Here is a 16,892-nt window from a genome sequence, read left to right as displayed (position 1 = left end):
AATAGGAAATAGGTTTATTACCGGACCACAGGATGGGGAGAGCTCAAACAGCTGCGGACACGCTCACAGTCTGTCGTCCTCGCAACTCTCTCTGAATGAACAGTGGGTCAGATTTTATATGGGAAAACAGGTCATAGTATGGTTTCAATGACAACGACCAAACTCTGAGCAAAGTCTGATGAATGAGTGGCAGGTCTCCATGACAATGACCAAACTTTGGGCAAAATCTGATTAATCAGTGACAAGTCTCCATGGCAATGACCAAACTTTGGGCGAAGTCCTGTTAATCAGTGTCAAGTCTCCATGACAATGACTAAACTCAGGGACATTTTCTTATGATTTCTTATGTTTCTATACCTACAAAAACTGATACAATATGAACAAGCAATTGCCAAGTGACTTTGTCATTTTATCTTAATGTTATCTTACAATTCCCTCCTGTTGTGAGTATAAAAACATCGGAACTTCATTTGTAACCCTCTTCACACATTTTTTCGAAATTGAGTTTAGACCGATCAGAAGATGGCGAAAACTCTCACACAGTTGAGGGAACATTGCTCCCTTGACCTCCCGCTTGGGACTATCGCCTCATGGTCTGGTGTCTCACAACAGGAAAAACAATCAGTGTCAGACAGTAAGCAACATCAAGGTCAGATTGGTGTGTGGATTGTTGCATGTGTTTATGAGTTAGTATTAGCTGGGGTTCAACAATCGTGGTACGTTCAAATGTGGCATTAATGGTACATTTGATCGAAGCTGACAAGCAGGGTAAACAACAGGTTAGGATAACAAGCATGAGAGCAATAACAGTTACAAATGGTACTAAGGCTTTCAAAAGTGGCCGCATCCATGAGGCTGAGAGAAACCAGTCAAGCCATCCTCGTTATAGAACCGGATATCCGGTCACAGCGCTTCATCTGTTCCTCATATCCTGGAGGGCATCATGGACCGAGCGGGACGCACCAGCAGGGATGAAGGCGCAGCACGAGTGTCCCACCACGGCACAAACACACCTCCTCGCTGGGCGGCCACTCCGTCAAGAGCAAGGCGTCCCTGGAAAATCACCTGGGCCGTGGCGGCTACCCGGGCCTCTCGGCCTTGCTGCAGCCGGACTGACGCGCCGACACAGGCCCGTAACTTGCAGTCAATGGTCTCCAGACGCAGGGCATTCCTCGCCGCTGCCACCCAGGGGAACAGAGCCATTAGAATTTTGGAAGAGACTGACCAGTGTTTGTGTTTGAGGGGCACATCTGAGCCCCACACTGGATCATGGTCGTGAGCTCCGACACTCGTTCATCAGCTTTGACGGTGGTGGACAACTTGGTGAAGTCAGCGGTCAAAATCACACGGTGAGGTCCGTCCCCACGTGGAGATGACCAGCACTTTCTTTTTATCACCTTGATGAGTACCAGGTCAACTATGGACAGGACCTCCTGTGTGGGAGACTGAGATGTCGGCAGATCATTTGCATTTATCACAGTTCTTACTTGGAACATTTTGCATAACCACTGAGTGAGAATCTGTTTCTTCTGTCTCCTCCACCACCAGTCTGGGTCTCACTGTTCCATTGGTTCTTTCAACGAGTCCAGCACTTTGGGGGCGGCAGGCGCAATGATACCTCAGGTCGATTCCAAGATGCCGTCCCATAGCTTGGATCACGCAGCTCACGAAGCGAGTAACACTCCAAATGACTCGTGGTATTCTATGGCTTGGAATGATCCTTTTGCATATGGCTTGTGCGACTGCCCTGGCGTGTGCTTTCTTGGATGGGCATATCTCGACCCACTTGACCACCAGACAGTACCCGTATATGCCACCTTGGTTCAGCTCGATGAAATCCATGTTCAGAACCTGAAGACAGTTTCTGAAAAAAAATTGACCAGTCCCACGCTCTGCGGATGGTACGAGCTGTGCCTTTTTAGGCTTATTCCTAGGTGTTTTGCCATGTTTTGCACTATGCTGTTTACAAAATGGGCTCCATTTTCACACCAAATGATTCTGGGGATCCTATGTTCTGGGATGATGCATTTACAAATGGCCCTAGCCACCGTTAATGCATCTGGCAATTTTCCGTTTAGAGTCAATCAAGACTAAACAGTATATATACCGGTTGCTTCTGGATAATTCAATAAAATCCATGTGTATAATTTCAAATGGGTAGGTACCTTTTGGACGTTGCCCTCATTTGGGCCTGAGGTTACCTGAGGTTGCACATAATGTCTGCAACAAATTAAACGGTTCCTACAAAAATATTTAAAGTAGGTATTTAGACCTCTGGGACATGGAACACACGCTGTACCATGTCCATCATCCCCCCCCTGTTGAGACATGGCTCCTTCCATGGCTCAATTTTGGAATAAATTATTTGGTTGTCACGGTAGGCTTTTATCTGAGACTAGGCCGTCTGCAGACTGTTCTGTGTCTTCTTGTAACCATGCATCTTTTCTTTTGTGTTGCAATGTTTTGCATATCAATTAATACTGTTTTTGAGATCGATTTAGTTTTTGTTGTTGTGTATACTGTGCAGTAAGTGTTTGCGCTGCTGTATTCTGTCGTCGTCTTCAGCGCGTGCATAACATTTACATACAGCTATTTGTTTAATATAAGAATATAATTCATATTTCACAGATAGCATGGAGATAGCATCTACATGGACTTAAAAGCAAAGCAAGTATCTGAAAAAGACCAGAAAACCCCTTCAAAGCGAGTCGTGGCTGGTTCAATAATTATGACTGGGAGTTGGGCACCCTATTGGATTGGATAACTTTATTCATCCCGTATTCGGGAAATTACATTGTGGCAGTAGCAAGAGGGTGATTAGACAGAACAGCAAAGCACAAAGTACAAAGCAAATCAAAGTAAATGGATTCCATAAGACATAAAAGCTCTTTAGACCATCTCTAGACATATACAATTTTATGCACCTATTGTTTTCCAGGTAAATCAGAAAGGGTCTGAAAAGCCACTTGAACAAGCATTTGCTAAGATGGTGACTGGCATGAATAATGGCATGATGAAGTAAGTGCTACCCATTTTATATAATTCAATACGATATAATTCCTATACCCAGTGGTACCTCTACATAGAACATTTTATGAATATGAAACCTTTTGACATGCCAATTACTGTTCCAATATACGAAAACAAGATCCTAGTTACGAAATCCCCCAAAGTGTAAATACATTTCCTTTATTTTATTATTTAATTTTGTCAACTATTTCAGTAGTGTTCTTCTTGAGAATCTCCCTACACTTCGCTGGCTTCCCATTGGCTGTCTAAAAACAACCACTCTCTTTTGACCATTGTTCATCATCTCAGAGTTTTAACAGTTTTTTTTCCCCCAAGTGTGGTTAAAGCGTTTCTTTTTTTAAAAATGAATAGTGTGAATGAAATGAAGAAGCACGCCCCGTTATCCACCCAGGACTGATAATCTAAGACAATTCAACCGTAACCCACCTACCATCGCTACAATATTGAAGCAAAAGGAAGTATTAAAATAGGAGACTCTTTGGGAATGCCTTTTTACTGAATGACGAGATGGAGAGACTGGTACTCCTTTGGAGTTCTATTTGGTGATAAGTTGTTTTGAATTCATAATTTCAAGTTGTTCACATGTGTCTGTGTGCTTTGCAGCTTAACATTGGTTTATTGTTTATTATAACCTTTTCCTATTTCTTATTTAGAACCATTTGTAGAGGTACCACTGTACATTTTCAGTACTATAATTGAGTCATTTTTCTTTAGAGTAACTATTAAAGGACCATTATTGTGTTAAGTATACTTCATACCTGGTATGCCACACGGTGTTAGTACACATGCATCTTAAATATGACGAGCATTATTTCATGTGTGCTCTGAAAAACGCCTGAATTCCTGTTGATACTGCCAGGGTTTGTGAGGTTGTCTTTGTTCATGGTAAATTCTAGTGACTATTTATTATATTTGAAAAATTAAAAGAAAAAAAAATATGTCATTTGCGTAGCATGTAATTCACTTTCAGCCCAATCATGGCTTTGTGCTTCACAGAGGAAACCTTAACAAAAATGTATAAGGTTTTGGATTACAAAAGGAATAAATAATAAAATAGAATAAATATTTAAAGGTTATCTTTCATTCAGAAGATTTTCTTATCTATGCTCAGTTACATAGCCTTTGACTTCCACAAAGAGTGCAGTCACATGAGATGGGATCGCCTTCAGATCTTGGTGGATGCTGTAGCTGAGACACAAGACGATTATAGGTATTTCTCACAGCAGTGCTGAGCGCTAAGAAAATGCTAACAGTAACGTGGAGGTGGTACACCACAAAGAAGGGGAAAATCCTTTTTTCCCACTTTGCAGTTACTTCATGGTGAACCAGGATGGAAAGATACAAGTCCAGCAAAAAGGTGTTTTCCGTAGTAACTGTATGGACTGCTTAGATAGAACCAATGTTATGCAGAGCCTTTTGGCACAACGGTCCTTGCAGTCTCAGCTTCAGGTAACCTTAAACAGACCAAAACTACATTAAATGAGGATTGGAATACGTATTTTCCTATGTTTCTACAGAGAATGGGTGTTCTAAATGTAGGACAACCGCTTGAAGAACAGGCTGACTTTGAGAAGATCTACAGAAACGGTAAAGTAGTATGAATGTCTGTTTATTTCCCTGTTACGATTGGCTTGAGTGTCTCTGACATCTGTGTTTTCTAATCAGCATGGGCTGACAATGCCAATGCATGTGCTGTGCAGTACGCAGGAACCGGTGCTTTAAAAACAGACTTTACAAGGTACAGTAAAACTCATTTTTCAGAAACTGACAAATAAGGTTGATTAATAGGTTTTGGTTATCTAAGTTGTTTTTGGACTTTTTATCCTTAACATTTTTTTCCACCCCCTACTCAGAACAGGAAAAAGAACCCAGTGGGGTTTGTTGATGGATGGTTGGAACTCCTTGATCCGCTATTACAAAAACAACTTCTCTGATGGATTTAGACAAGTATGTTACATGATGCTGGTAAACAAATATGGTCTTGTTCTTGCTGTGTTAAGAATGGGAAGAAAAACAATACTTATTTCTGATGTTAACACTCCTTACTGCACATATAATAACTGATTTGCTATTAGATCAGAATTCATTGAATGGTCAACAACTTCTGCAAGACGTATTTTCTACCGCTGGCATTTTTGTGATCATATTCAATTATAGTCGCACCTTGACTGAATTTATAATTTACTCTGGGGCCGTACTAATAACTCAATGGAATGGCTATAACCTGATCCACTCAATAGTAAAGTAATAGTAAAGGTCATTCCTTGCTGATGGTAATTTTTCTTTCTCTTGTCACAAAGATATTTATTTATAAATAATCATTATTACAATTACATTACGTCTAATCTTAGGGAACTCACCATATTTACTCGCATATAAGATGTTTTTTCGGACAAAAAAAGTGATGACTTGATGGATTATGTGCGCTTAAATACACAACATGCACGAAACTGCAAGTTGACAACGCTATGACACGATGACGCAATGGTGCTGTAACGTCATGACACACTGTCGCCATGACGTCATGACCCAAGCAAATTCGACCGATAGGGTCATTTATTTCAAAATAGATAAAAGATGAACTTTTTTTTTTTTTATTCGGTTTTCTTTTTAGCTTTGGCTACAGCGGACACTAGACGTGTTTTGTTCTACTGTTGATTCATGAGAGAGAGTTTATCTAAGTACTGTTGAAACCAGCTCTCAAAATTATATTCATGAGAGTTTTATATCTAAATATCTACTGTTGATTCATGAGCAAGTTTATTATCTAAATATCTACTGTTGATTCATTAGAGAGAGTTTAATATCTAATTACTGTTGTAACCAGTACCAAAATTATATTCACTAAATCTAAATTTGGATATTAAACTCATGAATCAACAGTAGATATTTCGATATTAAACTCTCATGAATATAATTTTTAGAGCTGGTTTCAACAGTACTTAGATATTAAACAGTACTTAGATATTAAACTCTCTCTCTCTCATGAATCAATAGTAGATATTTAGATATTAAACTTGTTGAGAGCTGTTTTCAAAAGTACTTGCTCTCTGTCCCTATTTGACTGGCAACCAAAAGACCGGGGACCAAACATTCGGCGACCAAAGGTCTGGGCGACCAAACGACCGGCGACCAAACGTCCGGGCGACCAAACGTCCGGGCGACCAAACGTCCGGGCGACCAAACGTCCGGGCGACCAAACGTCCGGGCGACCAAACGTCCGGGCGACCAAACGTCCGGGCGACCAAACGTCCGGGCGACCAAACGTCCGGGCGACCAAACGTCCGGGCGACCAAACGTCCGGGCGACCAAACGTCCGGGCGACCAAACGTCCGGGCGACCAAACGTCCGGGCGACCAAACGTCCGGTCGACCAAACGTCCGGGCGACCAAACGTCCGGGCGACCAAACGTCCGGGCGACCAAACGTCCGGGCGACCAAACGTCCGGGCGACCAAACGTCCGGGCGACCAAACTTCCGGGCGACCAAACGTCCGGGCGACCAAACGTCCGGGCGACCAAACGTCCGGGCGACCAAACGTCCGGGCGACCAAGCGTTCGAGTACCGTATATACCCCACCCTTAAAATGGTTGAATTTTACAATTTCTTGCGTATAAGCCGCCCCCTGAAACCCAATTTTCGCCGCCATGTTCATGGTTTTAATAGGGAGTAGAAAGTGTTACTTTGAAGGTAAAATCTTTAGAAAGGTCATCACGTAGTATTTCTGAAATACTGTTTGAATCAAAAGCACACAATTAGGGTCAATATCATAAGAAAGTTAATATGCCTGTCTTTGTTAATGCAAAATGTCAAATTATTCAAAAAATAAATAAGTATCTTGATGTAAAGCTGAAGGCTATCTAATTACAGAAATTACAATTTTCTTACCAGAAGTTTAAGATGTTTTGGCAGCAATATTGCTTGTAATCTCAATATATATCAATTATTTCGATGGTTCGTATTACTCCAATAATTGTCACTTTCGAACAAGAAATAAAATGGGGAAAAAAATCAAAGTGGAATTTTGTTTGTTTCCAAAATCAAGGCTACTCGCGTCTGCTCAGTCAGAGCTCATTTAACTAGGTTTAGAGGGCACCGCCCAAGGTAAGATGATTGCCCAAGACCTAGGTAAGATGGCTGTGCCACGAGCGAGCAGTGACGGGAATGTGAGTTTTTTTTCACGTTTTATGCAAGTTACGTTTTTTTTTTTCATTCGTAGACCTCAAAATTAATTTTCTTTAGCATTTTATGTTTAACTTTTCTCTATTTCTAAATAAATGAAAGTATCAGCCACAGGAAATTTTGTTTTATTTCATAATCAAGGCTTCTCTCATGTGCCCAGTCAGTGGACTTTTAACTAGGTTTAGACAGCAGCACCTTAGGTAAAATGACCTTGTCAGGGCTTAGGTAACAACCCTACCCCGTGCCCCGGCAAGCAGTCATGGGTACATATGTTTTTTTTTTAAATTTCATTCATAGACGTCAAAATTAATTTAGTTTAGCGTTTTATCTGTTTATCTTTTCTCTATTTTGAAATTAATGACCAAATCAGCTACATTGTCTTGCGTCATGACGTCACGGCGCCATTGCATCATGACGTCATCATGACATGCCATCGTCAACTTGCATTTTCGTGCATGTCGTGTTTTTTTGCGCATATAAACCGTACCCTCGATTCAATCATATTTTTTTGTCCGACAAGAGCGGCTTGTATGCGAGGAAATGCGGTGGTTATTGTTTCACAAGATTCATTCTTTGTCTGAAATTTTATTTGGTTTCAGGATTCAATCGACTTGTTTTTGGGTAATTTTGCCATTGACGAATCAGATGGTCCTGGTCCTCTTAGGGTGCAGAAGGACTGGAAGTTTCTCACGGTCAGTTAATCAGTATTTTATCAGTTTGCATCAGCAATGATAAACTTGAATTTGATCTTTGAATGCTGTTTTACAGTTACCTGTAATCATGCTGGTGGCATTCTCGATGTGCATTGTATGTCTCCTCATGGCTGGTAAGTTTGTTTTTTTAACAATTTTTAAATGAACAATGATCTAGTCCAGGGGTGTCAAACTCCCTTTGGTCTGCGGGCCAAATACAGCTTAATTTGAGATCAAGCGGGCCGGACCAGTAAACTCATTGCAAAATTACATAGAACTAACAATAAGCCCACTTTTTTCCTTTGTATTAGTCACTAATACTAATAATTAGTGCAAAGAATGAGCAAATTATCAAAATGTTTCTTAAAAGAATTTTCCTTTTACACTATGTACAAGAGAATAACATAAGAACATAAATAAATGTCATGTAAATACAAAAGTCTAAACATTTTCCCTAAAGTGGTCGTGGCACCCAATCAGTCAGTGCGCCGTTATTGTTTTTTTTTTTTTTTTTTTAAGAATGGAGCGCTTACCTATAAATCAGTGTTTCCCAACCACTGTACTGCAGCACACTGGTTTGCCGTGCCTTTTATCTTAAAAACAATCGCTCGCAAGACCAGCGTCGAATTGTCCGTCGACGATATGTCTGTTCGACAAACTGTCCGGTGACGCTGCGTCCGTTCGACGAACCGTCCGGGGATGAACCATCCAAGGACGAACCATCTGGGGATGAACCGTCCGGGGACGAACATTCCGGGGACGAACCGTCGAGGGGGACGAAGTGTCCCCGCAGCATCCCACATCATCCAAATCAGTGGTGGTTCTTGACCTGAGTTTGATCGTTACAACAAAAATAACACCCAAACATTGCTTGAATAGGTCAAATTCCTCATCCTTTCTTTTGAAATTGGACGTCAGTTTACCTTCTTTTTCCTTAAAGGTATACTCTTGCTTCTGTATACCTGTACATAATTGTATACACGTTTGCTTTGGTATGCATGTACCTGAAATTTTCCTTTCTCACCTAACCCATTTTTCAAAAGAGAATTTTCTTTATAGCGCAACAACTGTCTTTTGGTCCCCCTGCTTGTTTTTACACTAAAGTAGGGTTAGGTCAGGGGTGGCCAACCCGCGGCTCGCGAGCCGCATGCGGCTCTTTGCCCGGTTTCATGTGGCTCTTACGTCCATATCAAAGTTTGTATTTGTGTTTTATTTTTATTTGCGTGTGCGCTTCGCTTGAGTTCAATACGGTATTTTCGTCCAATGCGCATGTGCTTGGGATGAAAATACCTCAAAGTTTCCCAGTAGGAGCAAGGTCATTTGAGTAAACGTTTTTAACAGAGTGGGAGAGCTCCCGTGAACCAGAAGCGACAATGAACAGCGTCGCGCACACAAAAAGTATCCCAAAGATCGAGCGTCGGCTGAAAAAGCCACACCCCCTGCGAGGCAGACCAAGGCGAGAGTGCTCAGCCGGGAGCAGCCAATAGGAGAGCGAGGTGGACACCCACGTGGTGGGCGCGCTAGTTAAAAGCCATTCATAATAAATGACAGCTCACAAGGAGCGAACGTTGCGCAAAAATAGGCTCTGATTTTATGACAGAAGTCCCACTAAGTAACATGCATAGAAAAAGAAAAACGCTATTGTAAATTATTATATTTTTGTTTGCGGACTTGGTTGAACTGAGAGTTTGTCTGTGTGAGACAGTGCACACAATGTTCATTGTTGATAATGACTGGCCTGTGCTGTTAGTACTGTAGGAGTCAATTTATGTCATTACTATGCTGGTGTGTGACATTTACAATAAATCTGTGTGATGTGGCTCTTTGCGGTAACACAGTAAAAAATGTGGCTCTTTGCGGTAACACGGTAAAAAATGTGGCTCTTGGTCTCTGACTGGTTGGCCACCCCTGGGTTAGGTGAATGCGCATATGAAACTGGTGGGGTTCGGTAGCTCCAACAAGGTTAAGAACCTCTGATCTAAACAAAGACATGGAAATGATTTTTTTAAATAACTCTTCAATACCTATGTACAAACAGCAAATTTATTGAAATTGTCCATAACCCATTTTTACCCAGTGCCTGTAATTCTTTTCTCACTTGATACTAACGTTTTTGCCCATTTTATTCAAATGTTATGAAAACGTGAATGATTCTGTTTCAGTGACATTGATGGTAACAGATGAATATAACTGTTATTGGCAGCAAATGAGTTAAAAATAAGCCAAAGATTGACACTGTTTCTAATTTTTCTTTCAGGCGATACATGGGCAGAAACTTTTGCTTATGTGATGTTTTGGGGTGCCTGCAGTGCCATTACTGCCACCATAATCCTCTTTAATGGACAAGATTTTGTAGATGCTCCTAAACTTGTTCACAAAGAGAAAATGGACTGAGATGAGTGTGTGATTACTAGACCAAAATATATTGTCATCCTAAACCATCCTTTGCATCTTCATTTAAAGACCACATTCTCCAATGGGTCCAAAAATCCATTAACATTGGTCTTAGTGCTTCCCTTAACTTCAACATTTGATTCTGGCGAATCAATTCCATAACACATATGGTCACAGAAGTTATTTTGATCAGTCCTACACTTTTTTTCATTTTTGTTTTTATAGAGACCAACTACTGTCAGCTATCACATTTCCTCTACTCTAAGCACTCCTTTTTTGTGACCCTGTCATTTTTTTTATTCTTCATGATACAGTGACTGCTTGTCTCATGTGGAGGCATAAGCACTATGCTTTGTAGGAATAGCGAAAATAATGAATTAAAGCCATGCATCAAAAAGGTTTGTAATTTCATTTATATGCCACAAGATGGTGATTAAAGACTTATTCAGATTTTCCAAACTCAACTTTTTAATTGGGCAGCAGTGGTTAGGTGGTTAGAGCGTCAGCCCCACAGTTGCAAGATTTATAATTCGATCCCAGATCCAGACATTCATGTGGGGAGTTTGCATGTTCTGCCCAGGATTGCGTGGATTTTTTCTGAGTACTCCGGTTTCCTCCCACGCCTCAAAAACATGAATGGTAGGCTGGTTGAACACTCTAAATTGCCCTTAGGTTTGAGTGAGCACATATTCTCTTTTGTGTCCTGGTGCTCTGCGATTGGCTGGCCACCAATGCCAGTAGTTAGCTGGGATATGCTCCAAAACCACTCCGTAACTCTTGTGAGGATAAGTGGTACAGAAAATGAATTTTTGAACTTCCTAATTAATTCCCTGGCACTCGAATGCCCTGAGATAAAACTAAAGTAATATTACTGATTTGGCACCCGTGTAAAAGAACAAAGCACTCAATGAATCGTACTTCCCCAGATAATCTCTTGTTCGTGTTCGATTTAGGCACACTGATTCTGGACGTCCGCTGCTTGTTAATCCTCTCCGTGGTTCCCGGAAAGTTCCATCGCAGTTTACATTCATGTAACTCACAGTAACCAGAGAAATAACCATTGTGACAATGGTGGTGTGGAAATGTCTCTTATCGACGGTTGGTAGAATTTCTGTTTGGTCAATGGTCCTTGGGGCTGAGTTTACAAAAAGTGAATTAGGCAATTAGGACATACTGTTAGACTTGAACTGCAAAAATAAGGACGTTCTGTTAACCACTAAAACTTCCATCCCAGTATTCAAATTTCCCTGTCTTGCTTCCTATGTGTGGCAATGAGGTATCTATAACAAATACATTATTATGATGATACAATATCAAAAGGCATTTGTTTGCATAGCTGATTGTTTATTTATGTATGTATACCTGTCTATAAAATTATTCACATATTTAGACCCCTCCACACTCACACGTGCACATAAACGCACACACACACAAACTCAAATTGGGATTTTGTGCAATATACTAAATATTCTCAATAGGTTTTTAGTTTACCAGGCTTTTTTGGGACAGTGTAATTATTGTAAATGTTTGGACACGATCATTTTCAAAAAACAAATGTTACTCAACTCAACAAATCTACACATATACATATTTCCTCAGTTTATGTGAATAAGGAAGTATTGATGAATTAACAAAAAAATATCTAATGGTGGTCCATTCTAACTGCACATGAATTACATGTTTGAACACAGTAGAGAGGTGTTGTATATCTCTATTGGTTCACATTTTGCTTTTATGATGGACTTTTTGGGGAATAGGCAATGGTCAATATGTCTTTGTGGGACTTTCTTTAGAGTTTCTACTTACATTCCTGACACATTGTATGTTTTGATTATATCAATAATATGAATCTTACTAATCTGCTTCATGTAGTTTGATACATATTTTATAATTACAGCATTAATATTTGAAGATTATGTTGTGTACATTAGAAGTGGAGCTTGTGACAGGTCATTCGAAGTAATGTATGATGAGTATCTCAATTCTGTGTATTTACAGTATGTTATATTTTGGATCCAGCAAACTTGAGTATCCGAAGAAGTCGTCACTACATGTAAAATTGGTTAAGACTTGATCAATTTGTTCCTACTGTATCTTTGACAATAAACCACGGTGAATCTGTCTTCTGTTTGAATCTTATTTCATTCCAAAAAGCACAAATGCTCTACTACAGGTGGAAGGTTGTGAGCAGTGTACACTTGTATTGTACGCTCATTCCTAACTGGCTTGGACTTGTTTAGATTTGTTAATATACCAAACTATTTGAACGTTGATTGTATTTTAAAGTTACCGAATTTCGAAGATTGAATTGAGCCGCAAACTTTTAATTCCAGTTTAAATATTACACTATTGGCAATGCCATCAATCAGTTATCCAAAATTTGTATAAAAGGTGAGGCTTTCAGTTTCAATTTTGTGGCGACCAGTGTTTTAGTTATTTGTACAAGCAATTCATTTGTTTTTATCATAAAATATTTCTTGGATTGGATTGGATAACTTTATTCATCCCGTATTCGGGAAATTTTGTTGTCACAGTAGCAAGAAGGTGAGAATACAGATATAGGAAAAGGATTTTAGACATAAATAGATAGGTAATACATAAGTTAGTAAATAAAATAAATACATGAATAAATATATAAATAAATAAGCGTGTTGTTGAAATAAATTCAACCTACTACATATATCATATATGTTTACATATACTTGTGAAAAACATAATGTCAGGGCTCTCTTGAGTTTCCAGTTATTTCTACAACTGTTTTTTCTCTAATAGAGTGATTGGAACAAATACTGTGTCACAAAAAAAGAAGCGAATCCTAACAAGTCAGGAAAGTCACTTGGGTCCATTTCAAAGCAGCTGCAGGTCTCAAGAGTTACAGTGCAAACAATTGTTTGTAAGTATAAAGTGCATGGCACTCTTTTGTCACTACCACGATCAGGAAGAAAACAAGCTATCGCCTGCTGCTGAGAGAAAATTGGTCAGGAGGGTTGTTAGGTTCATTAAAAATTACCTTCGTCCGTAATTATCAATAACTGCAGGCAGACATCTTATTCAATTATTGACAATTAATGAAATAGAATGGATAACAACAGGTAAAACCTCAGAGGGGAGATTCAACAAGTTCCTCCTACAACTTCCGAACGTCTCACCGAATAGACGTTTTCGTACGACTCTTATTGCCATGAATCAAATCAATTTACAGAGTTGTTGATCATTCCATCACGTATGAGTAAAAACAACATCTGGGACTACAATAACAATCAAAGTATTTTACCAATAACAAAAACAGGAGACTAGACCTAACAACATTTAGATTAGAACAATTATGCAACTTCCTTGACCTAAGAATCATATAATATAATCATAATCATATAATAGTTACATAAAGAAAAACCCGAAGTCCACGGTTAAATAACAGAAACAACATTCTTGTTATTGGCCGAATAGCCCTGGCCTCGTCACATAGGGACTACCAAATCTCAAGGACCCAGATTGGGTGGATTGTTTGTATAACCATCCTGGAACAGGCCGTCCAGGGTAAAGATGACTTGGCGGTTATTCGTGACCTCGCAACACTTTGAAAATAGAAAGAGAATGATTTAACAAAGAAATGAATTAATACAACTATATTTATAATAGTAATACAGAATAAACCCAACAAGGGTAAAGATTCAACCAAGAATCACCAAAAAGCAGATCTGCCAAGAATGAGAAGCTGCTGGAACACAGGTGTCACTGTCAACAGTCAAGTATGTTTTGCATCTCCATGGACTGAGGCTGCCGTGCAAGAAGGAAGCCCTTGCTCCAAAAGCGGCACCTTAAGGCTCGAGTCAAGTTTGCTGCTGATCACGTGGACGAAGATAAGACCTTCTGGAGGAAAGTTCTGTAGTCAGACGAAAAAATCGAGCTGTTTGGCCACAATGCCCAGCAATACGTTTGGAAGAGAAAATGTGAGGCCTTTAACCCCAAGTACACCACGCCTACCGTCATTCACGGTGGTGGTAATATTATGCTGTGGGGTTGTTTTGTTGCCAATGGAACTGGTGCTTCAGAGAGAGTAAACGGAATCATGAAGAAAAAGGATTACCTTCAAATTTCCCAAAATAACCTAAAGCAGTGGTCTCAAACCGGTTCCACATAAGGCCGCAGTGGGTCCTGGTTTTTGTTCCATCCGATCCAGTGCCGACATTTAAACCAATCAGGTGTCTTTAAAAACAGTAGCACCTGACTCTAATTAACTGATTGCACTTGCAAAAGGTATCCTTGTTGAGTTGGAATGAAAACCTGCACCCACTGCGGCCCTTTGAGGACCGGTTTGAGACCACTGACCTAAAGTCATCAGTCAGTGAAGAGGAGTGGTCAAAGATTAAACCAGAAGCTTGTGAATGGCTACCAAAAGTGCCTAATTGAAGTGAAAATGACCAGGGAACATGTTACCAAATATTTGCGCTGATGTATGTACATTTTTGACCCAGCAGATTTCATCACTTTTTTTCTGTTAACCCATAATAAAGTCATAAAAGAATCAAACTTCATGAATGTTTTTTTGTGACAAAGAAGTATCTGTTCCAACCCGTGACCGGACGATTTGCCGAAATAGGTTTTGCCGACGGACGTTTGTCCTTAGGACGGTTCGCCGAGGGTTTTTTTGGCCAAAAGGATAATTAGCCGAACGGATAGTTAGCCGACCGGATAGCCAACCGACCGAACGTTGATCCGACGCGCTCGCCCCGGCCCCAGTCGTGTTTGTGTGCATCTTTTTCAACCTTGGCCAGCGGGCCATATACAGGCCGTTACAGATAACCAGTGATGGTCCATGCATTTTCGTATATGGCCTTCAACGAATCAATCCAGCCCTCAAAAACAATGTTATGGCTATAAAACCTCGACTGGAGCTACAGCTGCGACACATAAAAAATAATCAATACACATAAATTGAGTAAAATACACTTCCTAGCAGCATTTATTGATTAAATACAAATACTGTAGCTTTTCAGACATTACAACCATACCATGGGGGTGATTTTCCCGGGAAAAGTCTGTGATGGACGCCAATGGCGAAACGGCTAAAATTGCACTAAAATGGGGTAAAATCCACTTCCTAGCAGCATTTAGTGATTAAATACAAACACTGGTGCTTTTCAGATATCAGAACTGGGCCCACAATTGAAATATTATTTAGGAATAAAGCCATATTTTACTCACCAAAAATCCTTTTTAACTGTACACAATATTCATCCTCCTTTCTTTCTTCCTTTTTTTCTATCGCGATCGAAGCTAATGATGAAGGTCGAGCCAGTCCTGTCATATTTCTGTCATCGTCCATCTTGAAAATGGCTTTAAATCAACACACCAATACATGTGCTTGTGCAGCTCCCCCCAAATACAGCTTGCAGTTATTTTCATCTAGCTGTGCCTTCCTCGAAAGCAGGGGTGTCAACCATACGGCCCGCGGGCCGGATCCGGCACATCTGGTGGTTTGGTACGGCCCGGAGAAGAAAGTTGCATTGTATAAAAAAAAAATGAATTTTCATTAAAATTTGTAGTTCTTGCATTATCCGCTAGAGGGCGCAGTATTTTAGTACGTGCAGTTATGTTATTCTCTTGTTCATAATATGTTGTTCATAATGTAAAAGGAAAATTATTTTCATAAACATTTTGATAATTTACTCATTCTTTGCACTAATTATTAGTATTAGTGACTAATACAAAGGAAAAAAGTGGGCTTATTGTTAGTTCTATGTAATTTTGCAATGAGTTTGATCTCAAATTATGCTGTATTCGGCCCGCAGACCAAAGGGAGTTTGACACCCCTGCACTAAAGCATACAGAAAGGCTATATTTGTAATTCACGTTGTTGAAAATAAGAAATGTTGCTTGGCCAGGATTTGGAGGTCTTTTTGACAGACATGAGCCATAAACAATTCATATTTTCAAATGTTACTGGGAATTTAAACAAAAAAAAATGTATAAAAATGTGGGATTTTTTTGTCATTTCCCTAATCATAGGGTACAAAAAGTGTTCGAATTATTTTGATCACATTGTTATGCTGTTGAAATGAAGAAAAAAATCATTATGAAAGTGATGCAATTATTTCAATGGCATAGCTGGAACAGCTATCCTGAACAAGCTCTAAAAAATTTATGGATCCCAAAAACGTGGGTTTGGATATGGTGTCTAAACTTCCTGGAAAACACAGGCAGTGTGGATAGGAATGGGAACCGCTCTTTTTTATCCCAAATTTCCTCCGCCCGACATCTTATATTCCTATGCACTCTCTCTCCTTCTCTATCTCCCCCCCCCCCCTCTCTCTCTGTCTCTCTCTCTCTCTCTCTCTCTCTCTCTCTCTCTCTCTCTCTCTCTCTCTCTCTCTCTCTCTCTCTCTCCTCTCTCTCTCTCTCTCTCTCTCTCTCTCTCTCTCTCTTTTTCTCTCTCCCTCTCTATCTTCCTCTCCCCCTCTCCCTCTCCCTCTCTCTCTCTCTCTCTCTCTCTCTCTCTCTCTCTCTCTCTCTCTCTCTCTCGCGCGCGCGCGCGCGCTCTCTCTATCTCACACTCTTCTCTTTCTCCTCTCTTTTGCTCTCAATTGTTGTACTT

At 40.1% G+C, this 16,892-nt stretch overlaps 1 protein-coding gene across 1 annotated transcript in view; it reads left to right on the top strand.

The window, feature by feature from the left end:
- The window catches only part of sacm1la (SAC1 like phosphatidylinositide phosphatase a), a 26,847-nt gene extending 14,428 nt beyond the window's left edge, over positions 1-12,419 (top strand). Inside the window, exons 12-20 of the mRNA XM_077743202.1 lie at positions 2,939-3,018; positions 4,142-4,240; positions 4,341-4,479; positions 4,548-4,617; positions 4,696-4,768; positions 4,884-4,977; positions 7,811-7,903; positions 7,980-8,037; positions 10,161-12,419. Of these exons, the coding sequence (XP_077599328.1) occupies positions 2,939-3,018; positions 4,142-4,240; positions 4,341-4,479; positions 4,548-4,617; positions 4,696-4,768; positions 4,884-4,977; positions 7,811-7,903; positions 7,980-8,037; positions 10,161-10,297 (843 nt within the window). The 3' untranslated portion in view covers positions 10,298-12,419. The remainder of the gene's footprint in view (positions 1-2,938; positions 3,019-4,141; positions 4,241-4,340; positions 4,480-4,547; positions 4,618-4,695; positions 4,769-4,883; positions 4,978-7,810; positions 7,904-7,979; positions 8,038-10,160) is intronic.
- The last annotated feature ends 4,473 nt before the right edge of the window (positions 12,420-16,892 follow it).

This window comes from Stigmatopora nigra, chromosome 21 (genome assembly GCF_051989575.1).
Source record: "Stigmatopora nigra isolate UIUO_SnigA chromosome 21, RoL_Snig_1.1, whole genome shotgun sequence".
In the NCBI taxonomy this organism is placed as follows: Eukaryota; Metazoa; Chordata; class Actinopteri; order Syngnathiformes; family Syngnathidae; genus Stigmatopora; species Stigmatopora nigra.
Note: the sequence above shows the minus strand (reverse complement) of the source record. Positions and strands in the feature narration are given on the sequence as shown.